Below are 25,471 nucleotides of genomic sequence, written 5' to 3' on the forward strand. Positions count from 1 at the left end.
CCAAACTGGCATGAAAATGGAGTTTCTTTATTACTACCATTTATTTGCCTCAGATAAATGACTTTGTAAGCAGTTCTTCTATTGACCTGAGTAAATCTCCATCTTGCTGAAATACATTCAGAGTTCCCGTTGTACTGTATAACCATTTCTGCAGTTGATAGGGAAATTATTAGTAGTTCTAAACAGTTCATGTGATGCCTATTTAGAATTTGGTTGTCTATCTATGTGGAGTTCGCATGTTTCCTCTGGGTGCTCCGGTTTCTGCTGATAGGCCATCTTAAGTTGTCCCTTACTGTCCCAAGATGTATTGATTAGGGGAATTAGCAGGGTATGTATGTGGGGTTACAAGGATAGGGTCTGGGTAAAATTCGATGAGCCATGTGGCTTCCTTTTGCACTGTAGGGATTCTGTGATTCTATAGTAAAGCCATCATGGTGCTCACTGTAGATGGAACCTATATGTGGAAACTAGAAGCAGGAGTGCGCCATTCGTCTCTTTGAGCCTTCTTCGCCGTTCATTTTGACCATGGCTGACCCTCGAATTCAATAGCTTGGTCTCTCCCACTTCGCCCCCAAATTCCTTGATTCCTTTAGCCCCAAGAGCTTCATCTAACTTCTTGAAATCAGACAACGGTTTAGCCTCAACTAAGTTCTGTGGTAGTGAATTCCACACATACATCACCCTTTGGGTGAAGAAATTTCTCACCTCAATTCTGAAAAGTTTACACCTTATCCTCAAACTGTGACCCTAGTTCTGGATTCCCACACCATTGAGAACATTTTTTCTGAACCCACTCTCTGACCCTGTTAGAGTTTTATAAGTTTCTATGAGATTCTCTCTCACTCTTCTAAACTCCAGTGAATATAATCCTAACTGACTTAGTCTCTCCTCATATGACAGACCTGCCATCCCAGGAATTAGCCTGGTAAACCTTCACTGTACACTCTGTCTATAACAAGGACATCTTTCCTCAGATAAGAATGCACACAATATTCCAGATGCAACCTCATCAATGCCTTGTACAATTGCAGCTAAACATTCCTATCCTTAAATCCTCTTGCTATGCAGGCCAACATATCATTTAGCTCCTTTACTGCCTGCTATACCTGCGTGCTTTCAGCGACTTGTGCACGAGGACTCCAAGTTCTTGTAGTTTACACAAATTATTTCTTCATTTCTGGAATAGAAATACCTTGATGTTGATATAGTCTTATTGAATAATAAAAGCTTGTTGGAACTTCAGTCTTCTCCATCGATTTTATTTGGAGGTACAGTGTCCATATTTTGGCAAGTAACTTAATTTGGCTTTTGGCTGTGTCACACGCGTCAATCCTAAGATTACTGCAAGGAATTGGGATCAACGGTTTAAAGTCTTTAACCATTTCATTTCCTTTGTTTCATTTTCTGGTCATATTGTGCTGTTGTTGTTCGTCCATCGTCGTTGAGGACCTCGACACCGTTAGTCATTTTGAGTCTGGATGCGATATGTCCGAAGATGACTGATCAGGCCAATTCAGGCACGGAATGCCCTGGCACATATTGGACAGACTTATGTAGGCACTGTAGTTGCTGTGCAAGTCCAGAGCCACCAGCACAACTCAAGCTTATGTTGTGCTTCAGCAATGCACCTTGCTTTGTAAGCTTGACAGCCCTCGTGGATGAGGCAGTGCCAGGTAGGGCGGTTTTGTGCCAGCGTTTCCCAGATGGTCGTATCTAAGTCAGGTGACTTCAGGGAGGCCTTGAGTGTGTCTTTGTAACATTTCTTCTGCCCTCTATGCGAGCGTCTTCCAGCAGAGAGTTCCCCAAAAAGTTGCTGCTTGAGTATGCGCTCGTTTGGCATACGGATGACATGACCTGCCCACCAGGTCTGCGCTATCATCTGCAGTGTGTGGACTGATGGTAGACTTGCTCAAGAGAGAACTTCAGTGTCTGATACTTTGTCTTGCCATCTGATGCGTAATATTCTGCGACGACAAGTCGTGAAAATGATTGAGCTGTCTTGCATGCCTTCGATACACAGTTCATGTTTCACAGGCATACAGGAGGGTGGTGAGTACCACGGCGCCGTAGACCTTCTGTTTTGTTGCTGGGCTGATTCCTCGACATTCCCATACAGCGGAGCACAGTCTACTGAAAGCAGAACTTGCCTTTGCTATTCTACTGTTAACTTCTGTATCAATAGTCACTGCTTGGGAGAGGGTACTGCCAAGATAAGTGAACTGGTCCACTACCTGTAATTCCTGCCCTTTGATTGTGATTATGGGTTCTGTGTACAGTGCATGAGGAGCAGGCTGGTGCATGACTTCGGTTTTTTTAATGTTGATGGTGAGTCCAAAGTTGTCACAAGCTGTGGAAAATTTGCCCATACTGACTTGCATCTCTGGCTCTGAGCCAGTATACAGTGCATAGTCATCGACAAAGAGGAAGTCTCTCAGAACAGCCTCCTTCACTTTGGTAATAACTTGAAGTCTCCTCAGGTTGAAGAGCTTCCCATCCACTCTGTACCTGAGGCTAATTCCAGCAACACTGTCCTGGAAGGCATCATTCAGCATGGCAAAAAATATCATGCTGAACAGTGTGGGTGTGAGCACACAGCCCTGTTTGACACCATTGGTGACTGGGAATGCCTCAGAGGATTCTCCACCATCCAGTACTCTGGCCATCATGGAACTGGTGTACCATCTGAAAGAATTTGGGAGGGCAGCCAAACTTTGACATGATCCTCCACAGGCCTTGTCAGCCTCCAGTGTTGAAGGCTTTCACGAGGTCAACAAAGGTTGTGTAGAGCTCAAAATTCTGCTCCTGACACTTCTGAAGTTGGCGTGCAGCAAAAATCATGTCAATAGTCTCGCGACCTTTGCGGAAGCAGGCCCAGCTCTAGATGAGTGACCAGGTGGTTTAGCAGGACTCTTGCAAGGCTTTTTCCTGTGATTGAGAGCAGCGAAATTCCTTGGTGATTGTCGCATAACATAAGATCATAAGAAATAGGAGCAGGAGTAGGCCATCTAGCCCTTTGAGCCTGCCCCACCATTCAATAAGATCATGGCTGATCTGTTGTGGCTCAGTTCCACTTTCCCGCCCTCTCCCCATAACCCTTAATCCCCTCGCTTATCAAAAACCCATCAACCCGCGTCTTAAAAATATTTAGTGAGGCAGCCTCCACCACTTCAACGGGCAGAGAATTCCAGAGATTCACCACCCTTTGAGTGAAGAAGTTCCTCCTCAACTCCGTTCTAAACCGCCCCCCCTTTATCTTGAGGCTGTGCCCCCTAGTCCTACTGTCCTTTCTGAGCAGGAAGAGTCCCTCCACCTCTATCCTATCCTATCCATCCCATTCATCATCTTATACGTCTCAATGAGATCTCCCCTCATTCTTCTAAACTCTAATGAGTACAAGCCTAGTTTATTCAGCCTCTCCTCATAGCTCAACCCCCTCAACTCCGGTATCGGCCTAGTAAACCTCCTCTGCACTCCCTCCAAGGCCAAAATATCCTTGCGTAAGTGCGGTGACCAAAACTGCACACAGTACTCCAGCTGCGGCCTCACCAGTGCCCTATACAGCTGCAGCAAGACCTCCCTACTTTTATATTCAATCCCCCTCGCTATGAAGGCCAGCATCCCATTCGCCTTCCTGACCACCTGCTGCACCTGCAGGCTGGGTTTTTGTGACTCATGCACAAGGACCCCGAGGTCCCTCTGCACCGTCGCCTGCTGCAGTTTTTCGCCCTGTAAGTAATAGTCCTTCCTACCATTATTCCTACCAAAGTGGACCACCTCGCACTTGCCAACATTAAATTCCATTTGCCAGTTCCTGGCCCATTCGCCCAGCCTATCTAGATCCTTCTGCAGACTCTCCACACCCTCCGCGCAATTTGCCGTTCCACCAATCTTGGTGTCGTCATACTTGCCAATTGCCCTTCCTCTTGTAGAGGTGTACAATAGAAGCATCTTTTAAGTTCCTGAGGAATGGATCCTTGCTTCCAAAAGGACTGGAACAACTCAGTGAGCTTCACAATAAGTACTGGACCAGCAGCTTTGTAGCGGGTATGGCATCTGCCCCTGGGACTTTGCCATTGATAGCTGGCTGACAGCTTTTGTGACTTCAGCTACTGCCGGTGGGTCATCCATGGCGCTGTTGATATCGACCTGGAGAATCCTGTCTATTGCCTCATTGTTAATGGATGGCAGTCGGTTGAGGACGGCTTCAAAGTGTCCAGCCCACCTCTGCAGGATCTGAGCCTTCTCTGTAATGAGTTGTACCATCTGTACTCATGAGGGGGGAGTTCCTGAGAGATTGAGGTCCGTAGAGAGTGTTGAGGACTTCATAGAACTGTTTCAAGTCGTTTCTGTCAGCGTATCCCTGTATTTCATCTGCCTTGGCGCTCAGCCAGGCATCCTGCATTTTACACAGTTTATTCTGGACTGTCCTGCAAGCATTAGTAAAAACATTTTTCTTGGCAGCTGATAATGGGTCATTCTGACAGGCCTAATGAAGATGGTGCTTTTCAACAAGTAGTGCCTGTATCTCCTCATCATTCACATTGAGCCAGTCATGCTGCTTGTGAGTAGAGGGCCTGAGCATCTTCAGCATCCCTGAAGCGTTCCCACTCATCCTCGGCACTGCCTGCGAGGTGTAGGTCAGCAAGCTTGATTTCTAAGTCTTCAGCCACTGCTGAAACTATGCTGGGGTTCTTTAGCTTGGCCACATTGATTGTTTTCATAACTTTGCTTCCTTGTGGTCGCCTCTTGGGTCTGATGTGGAGCCACATTTTGGAGACAGTGAGCCTGTGATCTGTCCAGTAGTCAGCACCACACATGGCCTTAGTCACTCTGACATCCTGCCTGTCTTTTCTCCTGACAATGACATAGGCGATAGGATGCCAGTACTTAGAGCAGGGGTGCATCCAGGAGGCCTTGTTATGGGTAGGCAGACGGAAGGCTGTGTTGGTGATGAGGTCGTATGCTGCACAGGTCTTCATTAAGAGTAGGTCGTTACTGTTACACTTGCCCACTTCATGCCTCCCTGGTAGATTGCAGAATCACACCCTACTCTTGCATTGAAATCGCCAAGCAAGATCAGCTTGTTGGTACTGCTCACTGCTGATAATAGGGCATCTAGTTCTTCGTAGAACTTGTCTTTTATCTCGTCCGGGTTGTTCATTGTGGGGGCATAGATGCTGATCAGGGTGGCTTGACTGCTGTTCTGTAGCGGAAGCTGTGATGTCATATGCCAGTCGTTCACACCCTTGGGTAGACTAGCAAGTTTCCGAACAAGGTGATTCCTGACAGCGAATCCAACACCAGCATCACGACGCTCGTTGCTGCCGCGACCGCTCCAGAAAAGGTGCATCCACCTCCAGTTTTAGACAACTGATCTACGTTGGCAAGACGAGTTTCACTTAGGGCTGCAATGTCAATGTTGTATCTTGCAAGTTGTCTGGTAACTCTGTGGTCTGTTTGCTGTAGGGTTGTCCAGAAGCGTGCGCACGTTCCAAGTGCCAATGGTGAGCGGTGTCACCTTGTGTTTTATTTTGTTTGTTTGACCGCAAGATGGGATCCCACTGGCCACAGTATAGGGGGTGTCAGGGAGAGGTAATACCTCTGGTGGGGGAACATGTCGCGTCCTGGTGTAATGTTAACTCTAATGTTAACTCAATTTCTGGAATCTGCTATTTGTGTCACTGACAGTGGGCACTATTTTACCGCAGAAATGTGCTGACATCCTTGATCAAATGTTCAACAGGTTGAAACAAATTCAGTCAGAATGTTTGTGTTTACAGGTGAATTTCTAGTGTTATGGCACCAGTATCAGTTTTTGAAACTTTGAATGAAATTAACATTGTGGTAGCTTTTTGGCACCTTTTTGTGGAAAAATGTTTGGCATGCATTATTCATTTCGTAATTTACAGAATTGGGTGGCAACATAGACATTTTCTGAAACCACTTTTGCTGTGCACGATTTGTATGAGTAAGCAATTTCAGTAATTAATTTCTTGTGCACTGTTCCTCTAGTTTAAACATGAATTTATCATGCTCAGTCAGCATTAAGACTTTGCCATTTACTGTTTTAGGGTAGATTTGCAGCATCACTAGCCACAATGATGCAAAAACGCACCGATGGTTTTATGATTCTGGCTGCAACCCAATGCATGACAAGGGTAGGGGGAAAGAAGGAAGAGGTCTAGATGGGTTGGCTGTGTGATAACATGTATGCATGAGAGCTCAGCCAGGAGAAACTCAGCCAGTGCCACTTGTCTCTTGGCAACACAGCTATCAATGTTTACCACCTTGCATGTATGAGAGCTCCCTCTGTACTTTGCATTTTGTAATTGCAAAACATGGTTCTGATTTCCAGGTTGGTTAACAACAATAAGCTTTGAATAAATACACATCCTTTGTTTACAAGCCAATTCAAACTTAAGTGGGTATTTTTAATCTGTTGGAAGCATGGAACCATGGGCCATAACACTCATGTCCTGATTAATCAGGAAATAGTGTTGATGGAAATCTATCTTCCTGTCTAGAAGAGGTTTTATAATGCACACTGAGGAATCATTAACACAAGATTCTTTAAACCTTTTTTTAAAGGTATTTCCAAAAGTTTGGAGCCGGTGTCAGGTCAGCTGAATAACCACATTACAACCAAGCTTGCAGCAATTGAAGGAATATTAAAAGAGAATATAACAAAAATGGTAAAATCAAAGGTAAGACTTTTGAAAATGTAAACTTTAGAACTTCCTCAATTACTACAGCCTTTTCCACATGAATTTAAAAAAATAAATTCATTGTTTTTAGAATTCAGTTAGTTTCCATATTTCACCTGATCATGTTTCCTGTGTTAGTCCTGGTTACCCTCTTTGGGATTTCTGCTCCTGTTGCCAGTTGCCTCCTCCATAAAGGCTGTTTAGGTCATCGATTTCTCCATGGCTGTTGTCAATGCCACCCTGAACTGGGGATCTGTTCTTATAATGCAGGCACCAGTTGTATTTATTTTCCCTTCTGGAAACCACTTGCTGTACACCTTCACTATGGCAAGTCCTCCCAACTGGAGCAGCTGGCCTGCCTCAGAGTGGTGAAACCTCTTCAGTGAAAACAGGCAAGTTCAATGCTCACAGGCATAGGATTTGAATGGCCATCCATCAGATGCTAAAGCCCAATGTCCTATACATGAACTGCTAGATTTCCCCTGCTAAGTTCATTTGTACGTGATGTTTGAATTTGTATTTACTATTTGCAGCATTTTTGATTTTATGTTGCTCTGTTGTTCTGGTTGTAAAGTCATTTCAGATTAATTTATCTCTTTTTTTAAAATTTATCTTTTAAAACTGAGCGATTGGTTTGAGTTTTGAAACTGTAATCTTTGGAGCCTGAATTTTTTTGTGGATTGAGAGGCTTCAAAGAAACGAGTAAGATGCTCTAAAGATGCAAGCCTCTTTAATGTGATTATTCTACTATTTATTATCTATACTTTTGGATTTTTTTCTAAGCATTTTTTAAGCATCAATGGCTTAAAGTTCTAAGTATTCTTTTTGAAGGTAATATTTATCATCAATACAAAAAAATGCTACAAGTAATGAGCTAAGAGACTATGACTGCTGTAACATTCAGTTTTGATTCCTTGGAGTTCATGTTGCAACTATTGCTTTTTCTTTAAAGTTCCATATGCTTTGAACCATTTTCTGATTTGATATATCTTTCTTTTTGGTATTGTGATTGCAGAACACTGTCGAGAGTATTGGAAGAGCTGCAGCAGATGCTTTGCAAGGTCCAATACAATCAAGTTACAGAGAGTCTTTCCAGAGTATAGTTGTACCGGTATTTGAAAAAGCTTGCCAGTCAATGTTCCAGCAAATAAATGACAGCTTCAAACAGGGAACACAAGAATGTAGGTGTTTGTTTTGATTCAATACATTCTGAGTGCACCACAAATTTTTTAAAAATTTGTTTTTTTTTATGTGATAATGAAGTTAGGTTTTCTGTAGTTCAGTGAATAAATATACTGGGTGAAGTATTTTTGAGCCAGAAGCTCCCAGGTTCAATCTGTGATTTTGGCTGGATTAACTGATACTTGTCAGGAGGAGGTGTGTGCATCCTGCAGTTAGCTTAACCTCAGAGCTAGGGGCAACAGGGGATAAGGGGCAAGGCCAGTCAGAGTTCCTGATCCTGTCTTCTGTTCTATGAACATACGTTGGTTGTGATGCACTTCCCTACTCTGAACAGCCATTACTCCACACAAGTCCATTAGCATTGTCCTAATCACTGCCTGGATTTGTCCATGAAAATTGGTAATTGTGTTCAACTATTGTGAGGGAATAAATTCAAGAAAGAAAGAAAGAAAAATTAACTTGTTGCACAACCTTAGTGTGAAATGTGAAAGTTGCAAATTTCAGCCTTACTAAATTGATCACTGGTGATTACATTTTCCTAAAAGCCCACAAATGGTTTTGTTTGGTGACTCCTCCATTTTTGACAATTTCTTTTGCCTGGAGTTCATTGGTTGAGGTTTTAGTGCATGCTGTAATAAAGGACTGACATATAGTTTTGTCCTTGCATAATGCACTCAATATAACAGTTGCAAATCTGTAGTAAACATTATACTGGAGGTTGTGTGCGACAGTACTGAAATTATATATTCCATGTTCTCAATTTTAACTTGCAGCAGAATTCATTTGCGTTGGTTCAGTGCTTGTATGACTATTATTGAAATACATATGTTTTTGATTATTATCCAACTCTGTTACATAATTTTACGTCTTTCATCTTCCCTTATAAATCTTTTGCATTTCACCCACACAGATATCCAGCAACTTGAGATACACCTACAGTCCAAGAAGACACAAGAGCAAGAAATCCGAGACCCTCTGATTAGTCAGCTGCAGCAAATGATTGACCGTTTCCAAAATGCCACTGATCACCTTGCTGCCACCATTGCAAATGGTATGCGTTCAGAGGTGCAACATCAGCTTCACATCATTGTCAGCAAGTGAGTAGCAAAGCACCATCTGTCATGTAGCATCCAAAATACATATGCTAACCACCCATGCCCATGCCTTTGGACTGGGGTGGGGAGTTCAGGTAGCACTGTCCCCTCTCTCAAATGCACATGTCAATGCATTTGCAAGCAAGTGCTCAGTGGGCACTCCATTCCGGGACAAAATTATATGGGGTTATTAAGTGAGAACCAGATTCCCTGTGGCCATTTGTTTTGACTGTCCAGGTGCATTCTGGGGATTGTTCTCCCTTGGCCACGCTCCTAACATCCTGTGCGGGCATTCTTTCATGAAAGGACTGCAGAATGTCAGGATGTTGGAGCAGAAGCTGGAGGAAATGGTGGTTGCAGCAACTGAGGGGCTTGGGACATCTGGAATGTTAAATAGAGTTAAGGGGAGGTGCATTGTGCTACCTTCAAAGCTGTCCGTAACTGCTCCTCAGCAAAGAAATTGCCAAACCCCAAGTGTAAGCTGTGAAAGACTGTGGCAGGACATGAACAGTGTAGCTTTGAGCACCTTCAGGAAGATGCACTAATTTCACCAACATATTATGAAGGGAGAGAAAGCAGAATTAGGAAGAGAACTTTGAGAAGTATGGCTTCTTTCACTAAAGCTGCTAAGCTCTCAGCCTTCAACTGTCTCAGCCCTCATCATCATGGATCATAGAATCACAATGCAGAAGATCACATAGATCACAGTGCAGAAGGTGGCCATTTGGATCATCAAACCAGATATGATGGTCCACCCAGGCTGTGTCCCTGTAACCCCACGTATTTGCCCTGGCACAAAAGGGTAATTTAACATGGACAATCAATCTAACCTGCACATCTTTGAAGTGTGGGAGGAAACTGGAGCACTCAAAGGAAACCCACGCAAACACAGAATATCCAAACCCAACACAGTCACTCAAGGCCAGAATTGAAACCAGGTTGATGGCACTGTGAGGCAGCAGTGCTAGCCACCGTGAAGCCCCTGGAATTCCTTTCTGTTGATCTCTAACTGGCTTTCCTACTTTAAAGTCTATCTCTTTGAAACTTTTGGTCATTTAGCCTAATACTACTTATATGCTTGGTGCATATTTTATTTAGTTTTGCCCTTCTGAAGCACTTTGGGACATTTATCATATTACAGATGTTAGATGTCCAATAATTTCAGTGGAAATTCAAATTAGGCAGCTTCTATAATGGGTAGCCAATCAGCAGTGCCAGTTCTATGTTCTGGGGGCAAATTGCAAATCTACAGCAGGGTGCCTAAACGGGGATGTTTTACACATTTCAATTCTTACCAAGATAACTGGAGTAACTCCCCAAAAAAATCCTTAAAATACATGATTGCGAAGAGAATAAAATTTTAATTCTATTCAGGTTTTCTTGGTGTGCTGCATTTGTATGCTGATATGTCATTCTACGCAATCATGGGGTTCACACTTGTCTTATTCCTTGGAGTTGTGGAACGGTGTGCTTCTACGTGGGGCTGAAAATTGGACACCTCTAGGGCATAACATGTGACCTGCAAACTGGATCAATAGACAATTTAGAAAGTGGAAAGGTGCAAATTATTCATTTAACAGCAGCTGTGCTCGCTGTTTTTCTTTTTTGTGGAGCAAGTGACATGTTTCTTGATAAAATGTCTTTCCATCCCAATAATGTTGAGTAGAAATGTACTGCTTTTAATTGCTTACGATTTGGAAGCTTCTCACGAGAAGGTGTGGAAATATACCAGCTTCTCTCTCGTTGAAGCAGAAGTCTCTTTTTAACTTGCAGAATTTGAAAGGCATGCACTTAAAATGGAACAAAACGCAGGCAATAATTCAAAGCGTCGCAAAGAATTTTACTGGGAATGTTGTTTCTTTCATCCCCTTTATAAAAAGATACATTTATATTTATGAAGCATCTTTCTTTCATCACCTCAAAGTTCCAAGCTACTTCAAGTAATGTACTGTAGGAAACATGGCTGTCAATTTGCACAAAGCAAACTCCCACAAACATAAAGATGATAATTACCTGATAATCTACTGTAGGTGTTGATTAAAGGATTAATATTGTCCAGGACATTGTGGTTAACTCCCCTCCTCTTCTTCAAAATGGAGTCTTTTACATCCACGTAAGAGGTATATAAGAACATAAGAAATAGGAGCAGGAGTAGGCCATCTGGCCCTTCGAGCCTGCCCCGCCATTCAATAAGATCATGGCTGATCTGTCGTGGCTCAGTTCCACTTTCCCGCCCTCTCCCCATAACCCTTAATCCCCTCTCTTATCAAAAACCCATCAACCCGCTTCTTAAAAATATTTAGCGAGGCAGCCTCCACCACTTCAACGGGCAGAGAATTCCAGAGATTCACCACCCTTTGAGTGAAGAAGTTCCTCCTCAACTCCGTTCTGAACTGCCCCCCCTTTATCTTGAGGCTGTGCCCCCTAGTCCTACTGTCTTTTTTGAGCGGGAAGAGTCTTTCCACCTCTATCCTATCCATCCCATTCATCATCTTATACGTCTCAATGAGATCTCCCCTCATTCTTCTAAACTCTAACGAGTACAAGCCTAGTTTATTCAGCCTCTCCTCATAGCTCAACCCCCTCAACTCCGGTATCAGCCTAGTAAACCTCCTCTGCACTCCCTCCAAGGCCAAAATATCCTTGCGCAGGTGCGGCGCCCAAAACTGCACACAGTACTCCAGCTGCGGCCTCACCAATGCCCTATACAGCTGCAGCAAGACCTCCCTACTTTTATATTCAATCCCCCTCGCTATGAAGGCCAGCATCCCATTCGCCTTCCTGACCACCTGCTGCACCTGCAGGCTGGGTTTTTGCGACTCATGCACAAGGACCCCGAGGTCCCTCTGCACCGTCGCCTGCTGCAGTTTTTCGCCACGTAAGTAATAGTCCTTCCTACCATTCTTCCTACCAAAGTGGACCACCTCACACTTGCCAACATTAAATTCCATTTGCCATTTCCTGGCCCATTCGCCCAGCCTATCTAGATCCTTCTGCAGACTCTCCACACCCTCCGCACAATTTGCCTTTCCCCCAATCTTGGTATCCAATCTAAAAGGGCAGAGAGGGATTCATTTTAAGGTCCCCATCTGAAAGATGACAGCGCAGCACTCCCTCAGTACTGCATTGAATGGTCAGCCTGAATATTTGTGCTTAAGCCCCTGGAGTGAGATTTGAATCCACAATCATCAGCCTCAGAAGTGTGAGTGCTGTCTACAGCTGACACCATTTTATAGATGCTGATTTTCATGTGAATTTTAAGCATTTCCTGTTTTTTGAGTTAGATTTTTCAGTCTTTGAATTTCTTGCTACTCCTAATATTTCTGGTATTTTAAAAACAATGCCGTGGACAGTTTAGGTTTTAATATGTAAAATAAGTATGGAATAAAATGTTTTTGATCCATTGCCCTATTCTAATCTACCAGGCAAATTTCACACTATTGTGGACTGATTTATTTAATCTGAGAGAACTGAGTTGCCACAGATAATGTTTGGCAGAAGATAATCCTTGGATACCCAACTACTATCCTTGAGGATTTTAAATTGAGAGAAAAAATCCATATCACTCCACAATCCCAGACAGCTTCAAACCTGACCAGTTGCATTTCAGATACTTTTTAAGAACACAAGGAGATTTGAAGATGTATTCCTTAAAGAGATTCTACACTCAGTGAAACTGATCTACAACTATTTTGTGAACAAATTGGATCTGCAGTAGGCAGTTACAGTACAAAACCTAAATGGTTCTGGGATGATAAAAAATTGGAATATTTTTACAAAGTATTAGTTGAACAAAATGCCTATCCAGCCTCAAGATTCTGAACCTTCACAGCCAGTGCCACATTTCCTTGGATTACAGTTAATTCCCAGTTGACTAATTTAGATACCCTCAGGTGGCTAACTTGCTTTCTCTGTGCCTGTAATGCAGCCTGTTTCTTTGCTGAGTTAGCTGCTGTGGCTTTCTGCTGGAAGACGTTTCTGAATAAAAGTCCCATGAGATATAGCTGAGGTGGAACTACTGCAAGGCTTACCACAGTCACTGCATCGTGAGAGGATTTAAAATATCCTATTTGTAATGTGCCAAGTCTTTTACATTTTTTCAGTACATCATTTTAAGATCAATTGAAAAGCATCAGCTAAAAACTAAGGAGTCTATATACGATATCTTAACTGCAAATTGGAAGTTGATCTGATTGACCACTAATGAAATACAGCGAGTTAATACACTGTAAGTAAATAAGTACACTACGGGGACAGTGTGCTTGTGTATGCATAGCATTTTATGATTGAAAAGTTGTTTATAAATGTGGAGTTTAATGCATAATTTTTAAGTTGAATTCATGTGTGAAATCCAATAGCTTACAGGAATCGATTCTGACTCAAGTGCAGAGAATCGTGAAAGGAGAAGTTGGCCTAGCAATGAAGGAGCAACAGGCTGTTGTCACCTCCAGTATTATGCAAGCCATGCGTTCAGCTGCTGGGACACCCATTCCAACAACTCACATGGATTTCCAATCCCAGCAGGCTCACATCTTGCAGCTGTTGCAACAAGGACAACTTAACCAAGCCTTTCAACAGGTATGTATCAGAAGTGAAATAAAGGCTAATGTGAGATTTCAACAGAACAGTTAAGATAATAGTTGAAGCTTTATTTCAATAAGTACTTTTATTTCTTGCACATAAATCATAAAATCTAAATATATTACTGGTTTAACCTCTGCATAGCTTAGCTAGCACCACTCTAGACTTTTGTGCCATGTGAAAGTACCTTGGTTAAGTACTATTAGCTATTCCATTTAATCTCATTTGAGTCACTACTTTTTATCAGTAGTGGTCTTTACTGTGTATGAAAGCATTTCTCCAATTTGTTAGTTCAATTACACCAAATAATTTTTTGCAAGGTTTTTTTGTTACAGAAATTCTATAAAAGGTTTGGTTTTGCTTGTTTGTTGAGAGTTTTGATGGTCAAGTACCGTAATTCTGATTGAGATGAATCTTCCTCTCTTTGGTGATGGATAAGAGGAATTTGAGGTTCCAATGTCAGTAGCATTTCTTTAGAGTAACCTTTTGGTCCTGAAGGATGTTTGGACAATTTTAGGATTGATGTCAGTTACCATATATCCTTCCCAGTCACTCGTGTTCATGACGCGTTATGTCTTTTCATTATGCCAGTCTCCTGAAGTTATGAAATATCCAGGAATGCAAAGCCTGCATGCAACCCTTCGGTAAAGGACTGCATCCAGACTAATTCACTGGTGGCCTAGAAATAATGAATGAGCAGCTAACCTACTTTGGGTCCTGGTTAAGCAATATTTCCATCAATTTTTTAAAAAATCTTGTGAAGATCTCACCCATCCTTAGCCCTGTAATGTCCTGCAGCCCTACAACCCTCTGAAGTCACCCAATTCTAGCCTGTTGTACATCCCTGATTTTAATCTGTGTCTTTAGCTGCCAAGGTTCAAAACTCCCTCCCTAAACCTCTCTGCCTTTCTACCTTTCTTCTGAAGTCATTCCATAAGACCCATCTTATTGACAAAGCTTTTGGCCATTTACACACATATGATTGTGTCAAATTTTGTTTGGGACTTTATTACGTTAAATGTACTATATAAACACAATTAGTTGTTGACTGTGTTGAGTCTGGCATACTTACTTATTACACTGATACAATGAAGGCCTATATTTTGATTTCCTCAATCCATAATTTACAAACTATTACAGCACAGGAGCTGGCCGGCCATCCCAGTAGGTCCATGGTGGTGTTTGTGGAGCTGCCTCCTAACCTGATCTAATCATTAATATATCCTTCCATTCCTTTTTCCTTTATGTACTTATGCATCTTCCCTGTAAATACATTTATGCTATTTATCTCAGCTACTCCTTGTGGCAGTGAATTCACTTACTAACCATTCTCTGGCTAAAGACGTTTCACCTGAGTTTGCCTTTGGGTTTATTAGTGACTATCTTACATTTATAACCCCTAGTTCCTGTCCTGACTGTCATGTGCTAACATCTTGGAAACTTATTTGCTCTTGAAAACATTACAGAATTGTGATGTTCTGGTTCGTTTTTCTCTGACCTTTAGTGCTTAGCAATTAGCTGATGCAAATTCATGTAACTGTAAGTTCCCCAAAAATAATAAAGTTAAGATGATAAATTGTACTTGAATTGCTTTCTTGCAGAACTGTTGTAAAGAATTGTATTGCTGTGCAGCAGCCTGCTGGTGGAAGGTTCATTAAGGCTGAATTATTGTGCCTGTGTATTGAGTGCAGATTACAAAAAGAATTGTTTAGCAGTAACTGGCTCTCCTGCTAAGTTAGTAAACAGGATGTTACTTCCTCTTAGGACCTAAATTTAAATACCAAGCCTTTTTGAAGTAGTGTAATGCTTTCACCAACACTTGCTGCATTTTACTGATCAAGACATTAAAATTGCATGTAGTTAAGATTCCATGGGGTGGAAAATCAGCTGACTGTTTAAAATCTGTTTGTCTTTACTAAATTAGTAGTGCAACATTGGGCTGCCGATGACTAGGAAAGTCCAAAATTGAGAACTGCTGGGTGGGATTTGGTCTGTAGCCTTTAAGATAAAAGTTCCATGTATCAAAATTATCACAATTTCACTCAGTGCAGTGTTCTGTAGAGGTGTGTCCCGCTTTATGTAAGTAATCAGGACAGGAATGCTGACAGATATGAAATGTATGATATCCCAGTTCAGGGAAAGTATTAATTGCTTTATGGACTGTGTTGCAAATTGCAGCCACAGAACATATTTCGATACACATTTCAATGCCTGTGAACTGAATTTTCCTTTCAAATTTAAAATACTAAATCATTTTTTCTGATGTATCCTTAACTACGTTTACAGACAATAGCCACTGGAATTTATAGAGTAGACTTAAGAGAACTTAAGAGAAAAAGGGGGGCACAGATTCTTTTCCCCAAAACATCCTAATTGTTGTTTTTGAATGATTTTGTTCATTCCTGGCAGCATGATGTGACAGTGGTTAACACTGCTGCCTCACAGTGCCCAGGTTTGATTCCCGGCTTTGGTCACATTCTCCTCATGTCTGCTTGGGTTTCCTCCCACAGTCCAAAGATGTGCCGGTTAGATGGATCAGCTATGCTAAATTGCCCCTTGGTGTCAGGGAGACTAGCTAGGGTGTTATGGGGATAGGGCCTGGGTGGGATTGTGTTCGGTGCAGACTCGATGGGCTGAATGGCCTCCTGCACTGTACAATTCTGTGATTTGCAGTGATTTTGCTGCTGCTGTAGCATGATCGAAATTGGAGTTTATTGACTTTTAATCTATTGTGTTAATCCATTTACTTTGCACCTTTTGAAATATGATGTGCTTTTAAACATGAATGGAAAACTCAGTACTTTTTTCAATGGTCCCTTACACAAGGTGTCTCCTCCCTTTTTGATGTTGGTTGCAATCCAGTTGCCATGGTGTAAAAGACCACTCTTCATGTTGAGTGAAATGAAACAGAATGAGTTGACAAGTCTTTTGACTGAAGCACATCATAGCTGAGTGTGATTCTAAAAACTGCTTACAATGAAGTGAACTTTGCAAGTCATTCAGTTTGTAGAGTAAAATTGTTGATTTTTCTTGTGGTACATTGGTTATTGAATAACTGCCATTAGCTAACAGTAACAAAGTATTGGTTTCTGTAACAAACACTTATTAATGTAGTTTACAATAAATTTAGCTATTGGCTATCTTCATTAATTATTTTCTGTCTACCAGGCTTTGACTGCAGCAGACCTCAATCTAGTACTTTATGTGTGTGAAACTGTGGATTCTCAGCTGGTCTTTGGCCAGCCTCCTTGTCCTCTGACCCAGCCAGTTTTGCTTTCACTTATTCAACAGCTCTCCACCGATCTCAATTCACGCACAGAACTAAAACTCAGGTAAGGTAGAAGAAAAAGACAATTAGAAATAAAAAAGCATCCAAGCTGGAAATTTTGAAAGGCACAAAAGTAACAGCATTCACAGCCAGTCAGTCAGCTGATGTTTCTAATGTGGGGTTATATTACTGGACCTTATCTAATGATGCACAGATGAGTTCACATACCAACACCACAACTGTGGAATTTAAATTCACTTTGTCAAAGCGAAGTTGTATCGGATGATCATGAAAAACCCATCTGGTTAACTAATGTCCTTTAGAGAAGGAAATCTGTTTTCTTTACCTGGCTTGGCATATGTGACTCTAGACCTACAGCAATGTGGTTGACTTTTAACTGTCCTCTGAAATAGGGGAGCGATTAATCTGGAAACCCAGCTAATGTTCTGGGGACCTGAGTTTGAACCCTGCCAAGCAAATGGTGGAATTTGAATTCAATGAAAAATGTCTGGAATTAAGAATCTGTTGATGCCGTGAAACCATTGTTGGTTGTCGGAAAAACTCATCTGGATCACTAATGCCCTTTAGGGAAGGAAATCTGCCATCCTTACCTGGTCTGGCCTGCGTGTTACTGCAGAGCCACAACAATGTGGTTGACTCCCAACTGTCCTTGGAAATAGCTTAGTAAGCCACTAAGTTCCACGGTGACCAGGAATAGTCAATAAATGGTGGCCAGTCAGTGACACCCATGTTCCACAAATGAATAAAGAAAGACGTAGCAAGCTACTCAATTGTATTCAAGAAAGTACTTCCTTCTCAAGAATGGGTAATAAATACTGGGCTTACTGGCATCTCATGTACGTAGAACTACAGAACGATTACAGCACAAAAGGAGGCCACTTGGTTTGTCATGTCTGTGCTAGCTCCCTGAAGGAGCAGTTCACCTAGATCCACTACCCTGTTTTCTCCCCACAACCCTGAACGTTCTTTCTTTTCAGATAATGCAGTTTCTTCTTGACTGCCTCCACACTCTCAGGCAGTATGTTCCAAATTCCTAACCAATTGCTGTATAAAAAGATTCTTCCTCCTGTTGCTATTGATTTTTTTGGTCAATCACTTTAAATCTATGCCCTCTGGTTCTCGATCCTTTCAACACCAGGTTTAAGTCCAACAGGTTTATTTGATAGTAAACTCACAAGCTTTCGAGGTTAAACTCTTCGTCAGGTGGAGAGTTCTGTCCTCAGACAGAGCATATAAAGCACAGACAGTTTACAGATTACTGATTAGAATGCGAATCTTTACACCTAACTTGCTATTCAAGTCTTAAATCCACTCACATTGTCACATCTGACAATGTGAGTGGATGGAGCATTGATCACAGGTTAAAGAGATGTGTATTGTCTCCAGACAGTACAGTAAGTGAGGTTTTGCAAACCCAGGCAAGTCATGGGGATTACGGGTAGTGTGACATGAACCCAAGATCCCTGTTGACATTGCCCTGATGTGTGCGGAACTTGGCTATCAGTCTCTGCTCAGCAACTCTGCTGTCGTGTGTCGTGAAGGCCGCCTTGGAGAATGCTTATCCGAAGGTCAGAGGCTGAATGCCTCTTGGGTTCATGTCGCACTATCTGTAACCCCCCTGACTTGCCTGGGTTTGCAGAACCTCACTTACTGTACTGTGTGGAGACAATACACATTTCTTTAACCTGTGATCAGTGCTCCTTCCACTCACATTGTCGGCCACTTTAAGACTTGAATAGCAGGTTAGGTGTAAAGATTCGCATTCTAATCAATAATCTGTAAACTGTCTGTGCTTTATATGCTCTGTCTGAGGACAGAACTCTCCATTCACCTGACGAAGAGTTTAACCTCAAGCTTGTGAGTTTACAATCAAATAAACCTGTTGGACTTAAACCTGGTGTTGTCAGACTTCTTACTGTGTTTACCCCTGTCCAACGCTGGTATCTCCACATCTCGATCCTTTAACCAAGGGATTCCTCTATCAAAACTCCTCTTAACCATCTTAAAGAGAACAGCTCCAGCTTCTCCAATCTATCTATGTATCTGAAACTCCTTATCTCTGGAACTGTTTTTGTGAATCTTCTTGCACTTTCTCTAATGCCTTCACATCCTTCCTAAAATGTGATGCCCAGAACTGAGCACAGTGCTCCATTTGAGATTGAACTGCCATTTAATACAGGTTTAACATAACTTCCTGGCTATTGTATGCTATGTCCCTGTTGAGAAAGCCTAAGATGCCGATTGACCAACTGCTTTCTTAACCTATCCAGCCACTTTCAATGATTTATCCATGTATGCAATAGGTCCCTTGGCTCCTACACCCCATTTAGAATTCTGTACTTCTATTATTGTCTCTCCATGTTCCTCCTACCAAAATGATTTACTTAACTTTTTTTTGCATATTATTTCATCTGCTACTTATCTGCTCATTGCACCGACTTATGTCCTTTGAAGTTCTTCATCTGCAGTATTCTCCTTCCAGTTCACAATACTTTTATTGTCTGCAAATTTTGAACTTGTGCCCTGTACTCCAAGGTCTCGGTTGTTAATATATATAAGAGGAAGAGCAGAGACTCTCATACTGACCTCTCGGAAACTCCCTTACAAACCTTCCTTCAGTCCAAAAAGCAACTGTTAATCACTACTACATGTTTTCTGTTGCTAATCTTCATTTCATATCCATGTTGGTACTGTCCCTTTCATTCCATGAGTTATAACTTTGCTCACAAGTCTGTTGTGTGGCACTTCATTAAATACCTTTTGCAAGTCCACCTACACCACAATAGCAGCATTACTCTCATCCACCCTTTTTATTAGCTCATCAAGAGAAAGTTACTCAATACCATTTGTCCTTAACAAATCCATTCTGGCTTTCCTTAATTAATCTACATTTGCCCAAGTGACTGTTAATTTTGTCCTAAATTATCATTTCCAGAATGTTGCCCAGCTTTGAATTAAACTGACTGACTTGTGAATGCTGGATTTACCTTTGCACTCTTTTCTGAAAAGGGGTACAACATTTACAATTATCCAGTCCTCGGTACCACCCTTGAGTCTAAGGATATTTGTCAAGTATTTGGGGCGATACAGTGGTTAGCATGGCTGCCTCACAGCGCCAGGGACCTGGGTTCAATTCTGACCTCAGGTCACTGTGTGGAGTTTGCATGTTCTCCCCATGTTTGTGTGGGTTTCCTCCAGATGCTATGGTTTCGTCCCACAGTCCAAAGATGTGCGGGTTGGGTGGATTGGCCATGCTAAATTGCCCCTAGTGTGAGGGAGATTAACAGGGTAAATATGTGGGGTTACAGGAATAGGGCCTGGGTGGGATTGTAGTCAGTGCAGACTCCATGGGCCAAATGGCCTCCTTCTGCACTGTAGGGATTCTATCAAATGCCTTTGCAGTTTCCACCTTCACTTTTCTGAATATTCTTGGATGCATTTTATTTCGTATTTACATTCTGCAAAGGAACAAAAAAGTGGGATCCTTCGTCAGAGCTGTGTGCTTCAATAAAAGACATCACCTATTGTGGTAACCCACTTCAAGACACAATCAGTACACGATCTATGCTGGCACTCAAGTGAAGTGCATTGTCAAGGCTACCATCTGTCAAATAAGGTATTAAACTAAGACAAGAACCCACATTGCTCAGATGTTATTTGAAGATGAGCAAAGAGCTCTCCTGTTGTCTTACCCAATGTTTTCATTCACTCAGTAGCACTCAATACAGATTATCTGGTTATCCACTCATTCACTGTTTATAGGACTTTATTGTGTGCTGGATACTTGTTTTTCTACGTGTCCCCACTTGGTTGTGAAGCACTTTTGGATTTCCTAAAGATATGAAAAGCAATATATGAATACAAACTCTTTCTGTCATTTTTCAATTGCAGATTGTTGTTGAATTTTGCCAGCATTTTCTGTTTATGAAGAATATTATGAAAAGGTATAGTCATGTTTCTGTGTTAACCATACAGTAATCAACCTCCAACTTCATTTCAGTTACTTGGAGGATGCAGTCATGAATCTCGATCACACAGACCCAGTTGCTCGGGATCACATGGGCTCTGTATTGAATCAAGTCAGACAGAAACTGTACCAGTTCAACCAGGCAGAACCTCACAGTAATGTGAGTAAAAGAGCTCGGCGACTTATGATGATGCTTCAAGGAGTGGTGACTCCATTGAGTTAAACTGTACACTGTGGCTGATGGCATTTCCACGATCTGAAAGGATTGTGTTATTATATCTTACGAATTAATCTTTTTTAAAATCAAACTCTAGGGCTTGTGTGTCCCTCATCTGTGGTAATAAAACTACGTTTGGAGCCACAGGTTAGAGCAGTAACCTGACATTATGAGCTGCTTCATACATGTTCTTTTTCAACTTTCCCCAATCTGATTAGCCCATTTTGTATGAGTATCGACTTGTATGTTCCTCAGGTTAAAAGTAACCCATGTACATATTTAAAATAAATCTCTTCCTCTCTCATGGTTACACTTGTGAAGCAGCTGAGGCTAAATAACTCTGCAACAAATTGAGATCTGCATGCTAACATAAATACATCAAAGTTAAATAACTCAGTTGAAGGATATGCTCAAGTTCTCCCTTGTCCTTGTTGGATTCCTGCAGGCATTAAACAGCCTCTCATTTGGAAATTCTAACCTCAAAGCTCTAGAGCTGAATATAACTGTCAGAAACTAAGTGAACATCCAAAAATATTTTTTCAGAATTCAAATTAGTGTTGGACTGTTACTTTGTGAAATTTCACAGAGCAGTTTGTTTCTATCATGTTAGTTTGGGGGGGGGAAGAAAAAAGAAAAAAAATCAAAGCTGTCAAGTTTGTTTATTGCATAACGTTTTTCACCATTTCCGATTTTGTTGTAATTTTACATTTTGCTTACTTTTTACCTTTAATATGGAAAGTCCCTGTTTTGGATAATGTTTCGAAAATATTCAATAAAGACTTTGGAAATTATCTGGATTGGTTTATTCTTAAATCATTAGCATCAATTTACACTTATTTTAACATTGTTTCCAGATTTGTTTTTACTGATCCATTTGTCAGGTAAACTACTGTCTTGTATATGACACTTTTGTAACTATTTTTGTTGTGTTTTTATGATGGTTCAAAAGTTTGGGAAAACTGTTCTGTAGTCACAATTTTAGAACTGTAATGTTAAAAATAAATGCATTATTTCCAATAAAACTTGTGGATATGTTAGAAATTGTACAAGGGTGATTTGAAAATCAGCATAATAGTTATTTAAGCAGTCAGTTTAATTATATTGCTTAATTGATTTAACCATTTGCACAGTGTTGTATTACGTTTAAAACCTTCATATGTCCTGAATAGTCCACTTTCAGTTCCCAACAGTATTACTAACCTCACTAATGCAATCTACAATTTCTAACCTGACCTCCTCAGATCAATGAATAATGCACGTGAAATTGCAGCTGTTGAACAAGAATTTTTTTCTGCCTTCAGTTGCTGCAATCTGAAGATATCTTGCTAATTGTTAATACCCTTTGGCACTAACGTTTTCATACTTCTGGCGGTTAACCTGCCGCAAAGTTCATTGGTGTGATTGTTGACAATTAATGTGCTGGAATTAATTTCCCCCTTGTGTTTTGTAGCTAAATTTTGGAATTGTTCTTGATTCCCTGAATTTTCTAATCTCAGCAATCCTGTATTCAGGATATAAAATAATGTTCCGGATGACCAAAAGCTGCTCTGCCCTTAAAGGGGGAGAGGTGACTGGTGGTGATTTAACTTGAGGATCATCATGCCTCAGGCCAGAGGCAAGGCTGAGAATGCAGGCCTTCATGAATGACCCCAACTGGTACAGGAATTGAACGTGTTCTGTTGGCATCACCACCAGTCAGTTCTCCCCTTCAAAGGAGAGAGCAGCCTATAGTCACCTGTGACTATTCAGGATATTGGATTTTCTGTCACAATTTAATATGTCAATACCCTATCTTTGTGAATTTTTCTTACAAATTTCAGGATATAAAAAAATCCAATACAACATGGGGGGAATAAGTTCTTATTTTAAAATTGAACTTCAAACAAAAATTATTCAATAATATAAACATAAATTGGCACTCAGTCTAACACCAGCATCACAGAGGGTGGTACAGATAGTACCATGAACTCCAGTGTTAGTTTTATATCTAAACAACACAAAAGTGAAAGCATTGATTTGTTCTCACTGGAGTGACAGAGGTTGAGGGGAGACCTGAGAGATGTCTACAAGATTGAGATGCAAGGACAGAATGGATAGGCAGAAGCTTCTTCCCAGGGTGGACGAGTCAATTACTAGGGGACATAGGTTTAAGGTGCCAGGAGTAAAGTTTAACGGAGATGTACAAGGCAGATTTTTTACAGAGTGGTGGGTGCTGGATTGCTGGGGGAGGTAGTGGAAGCAGATACGGTAGTAACTTTTAGAGATGTCTTGACAAGTACATGAATAGGACGGGAATAGAGGGATATGTCCCCAGAAGGGTAGGGGGTTTTAGTTCAGTTGGGCAGCATGGTCGATGCAGGCTTGGAGGACTGAAGGGCCTGATCCTATTCTGTAATTTTTTTGTTCTTTGTTGTTCTTTCTTTAGTTTCTATATAATAGAGACAAGAGGTTTATCTGTGTAAAAAGACACTTCCACAGTTGAGTAGAAAGCCTGTGAAACAATGGATAGGTAATTTAAAAGCCTGCAGATTGTAGAGGAAGGAAAAATATGGCACAAATCTTTATTAAACAACAATGCAATGTAATTGAGTTCTTTCTGGGAAGATAATGCAGAGATGATCAAAGAGTCCTAGAGCTGTCTCAAGAGATTTGTTACAGTATTTCATTTCCCTTATTTACATATGTTGCTGATGTGATCAAAAGAAATGGTAGCGTGGATGTCATTTGGGAACAAATGCCAGATGGTGTTCTGCAGCAGATCAGCCAGTACAAAGAATGTTGGCATATAGATACTTGCTCCAAATGCACTTCACCCCTAGATTAAGTTTTGTGTCTGACTGGTGATTCTGTGTGAACTCGATGTTCATTTGGGGTTAATCTGATTTTTTTTCTGCTGCAATGTTATAGAAATTGATTTTGTACTTTTAAATATGTTACACCTCTGGCTCTCTGAGCAAATGTGCAGAGAAAATGAGAGCAGAGTAGGTAATTTAATGCTGCTGTGACAGTGGTATCAAACATCTGGCAAGCTGTTAAGTTACCTACCAATTTAGGTTTTATAGTTAATCTCACCATATTTTCTCAGTGGACCTTTTCAAATGACTTCGTGCCTGTGCTTCAAAGACCTGTTGCGTCTTCACTAATGAATCACAGCAATGTTTCAGTCTGTTTTACAGTGAGTTCAATCAGAAGGGATATCCAACTTTAATTCCACACCATAGTGTGCACCAAAGTTGAAAATGGTTTGAGCATTAAGAAACATTTTGCAATACAGAAGTGCAGCAATGTGCAGAGATTTCTCTTTACATCTGTGAAAATGGTATGAAACCCAAACCCATTGTATTTCCAGGGTATTTACCAAGACAGTTTTTTATTGTAAGAAGTCGTACAACACCAGGTTAAAGTCCAATAGGTTTATTTAGAATCATGAGCTTTTGGAGTGCTGCTGCTTCATCAGGTGAGTGACGGTTAGTTCACGAGACAAAGACACAATTGCATTTATTGAGTTTTGATGAATGTGATACGAGACAGTTTTAAGTATGCAAGAAGTAAAGCAACGTGTGTTAAGGTGCTATGGTGGATAAAATGAAATAGATTTGAATAGAACTAATAGCAGAAGTAGATGTGTTGATCTTGTGAAAAGTGAAGGAATATTTCACTGAATCAGTAACAAGGTGGTAGCATGCATTTTAGGGAAATGATGAGAAGCCATGTCAATCATTACCTATTTGAGGGAATTATCTGGGAACTATTTTAGTGTATAAAGCAATGAAATCGGATAGGTAATACCAGTGTGAAGACAGCACAGGCACAACGAATGACCTCCTGTGCTACAATTTTATGATAAATGGGTGATTGTGGGTGACTTTTCTTAATTTCCATAGCAATAAAATCCAGTTGAATGGTTCAGATGACATGATAAACCACTTGAGCTTTTGTTCTATTAGTTTATGTTTGCCCAAAGGTATTAATTGCATTACTGTCCAGTAATATTCATAAATAGTGGGTATATAATGTCTAATGGTTTGTAGCAGTCAGTTTATCTAAGGTGGCTGCTTTCATTAAAGTAATAGTCTTTAATCTTCCCATGATAAATTAAGTGCATTCTGATTATAACAATGCAACTCATTTGTTTAAAACAAGCATTATTGGAATTATTCTTTCCCAAAGATTACACAACACTTGCTCGGTTATCTATTGTTGCACATCAGTTAGAATCAGAGACTGGTTCAGTAGAGAAGGTGACTGTTCACTATAGCTGAGCTTAACCAGTGTTTTATGAAGGCTTTACACAACTTCCTTGCTTTTGTATCACTTAAAACTGAGGATCCCAGATGCTTTTTAAAGTTTTTTCAATTTGTCCTGTTGCCCTTAAAGATTTGTGCATAAATCCACTGTTGTTTCTGTTCCTGTACCATTCAAATCACGTTGCCACTC

The 25,471-nt window shown here is 41.0% G+C and overlaps 1 protein-coding gene across 2 annotated transcripts in view; it reads left to right on the plus strand.

The window, feature by feature from the left end:
• Nucleotides 1-21,825, plus strand: part of edc4 (enhancer of mRNA decapping 4) — a 90,146-nt gene extending 68,321 nt beyond the window's left edge. For both annotated transcript variants that reach the window (XM_080187079.1, XM_080187080.1), the window contains exons 24-29: nucleotides 6,589-6,704; nucleotides 7,720-7,885; nucleotides 8,797-8,983; nucleotides 13,339-13,558; nucleotides 16,730-16,893; nucleotides 20,851-21,825. In XM_080187079.1, the coding sequence (XP_080043205.1) occupies nucleotides 6,589-6,704; nucleotides 7,720-7,885; nucleotides 8,797-8,983; nucleotides 13,339-13,558; nucleotides 16,730-16,893; nucleotides 20,851-21,040 (1,043 nt within the window). In that variant the 3' untranslated portion in view covers nucleotides 21,041-21,825. The remainder of the gene's footprint in view (nucleotides 1-6,588; nucleotides 6,705-7,719; nucleotides 7,886-8,796; nucleotides 8,984-13,338; nucleotides 13,559-16,729; nucleotides 16,894-20,850) is intronic.
• The last annotated feature ends 3,646 nt before the right edge of the window (nucleotides 21,826-25,471 follow it).

The sequence above is a fragment of the Carcharhinus amblyrhynchos genome, chromosome 4, assembly GCF_965287045.1.
Source record: "Carcharhinus amblyrhynchos chromosome 4, sCarAmb.v2.hapA, whole genome shotgun sequence".
NCBI classification, from domain to species: domain Eukaryota; kingdom Metazoa; phylum Chordata; class Chondrichthyes; order Carcharhiniformes; family Carcharhinidae; genus Carcharhinus; species Carcharhinus amblyrhynchos.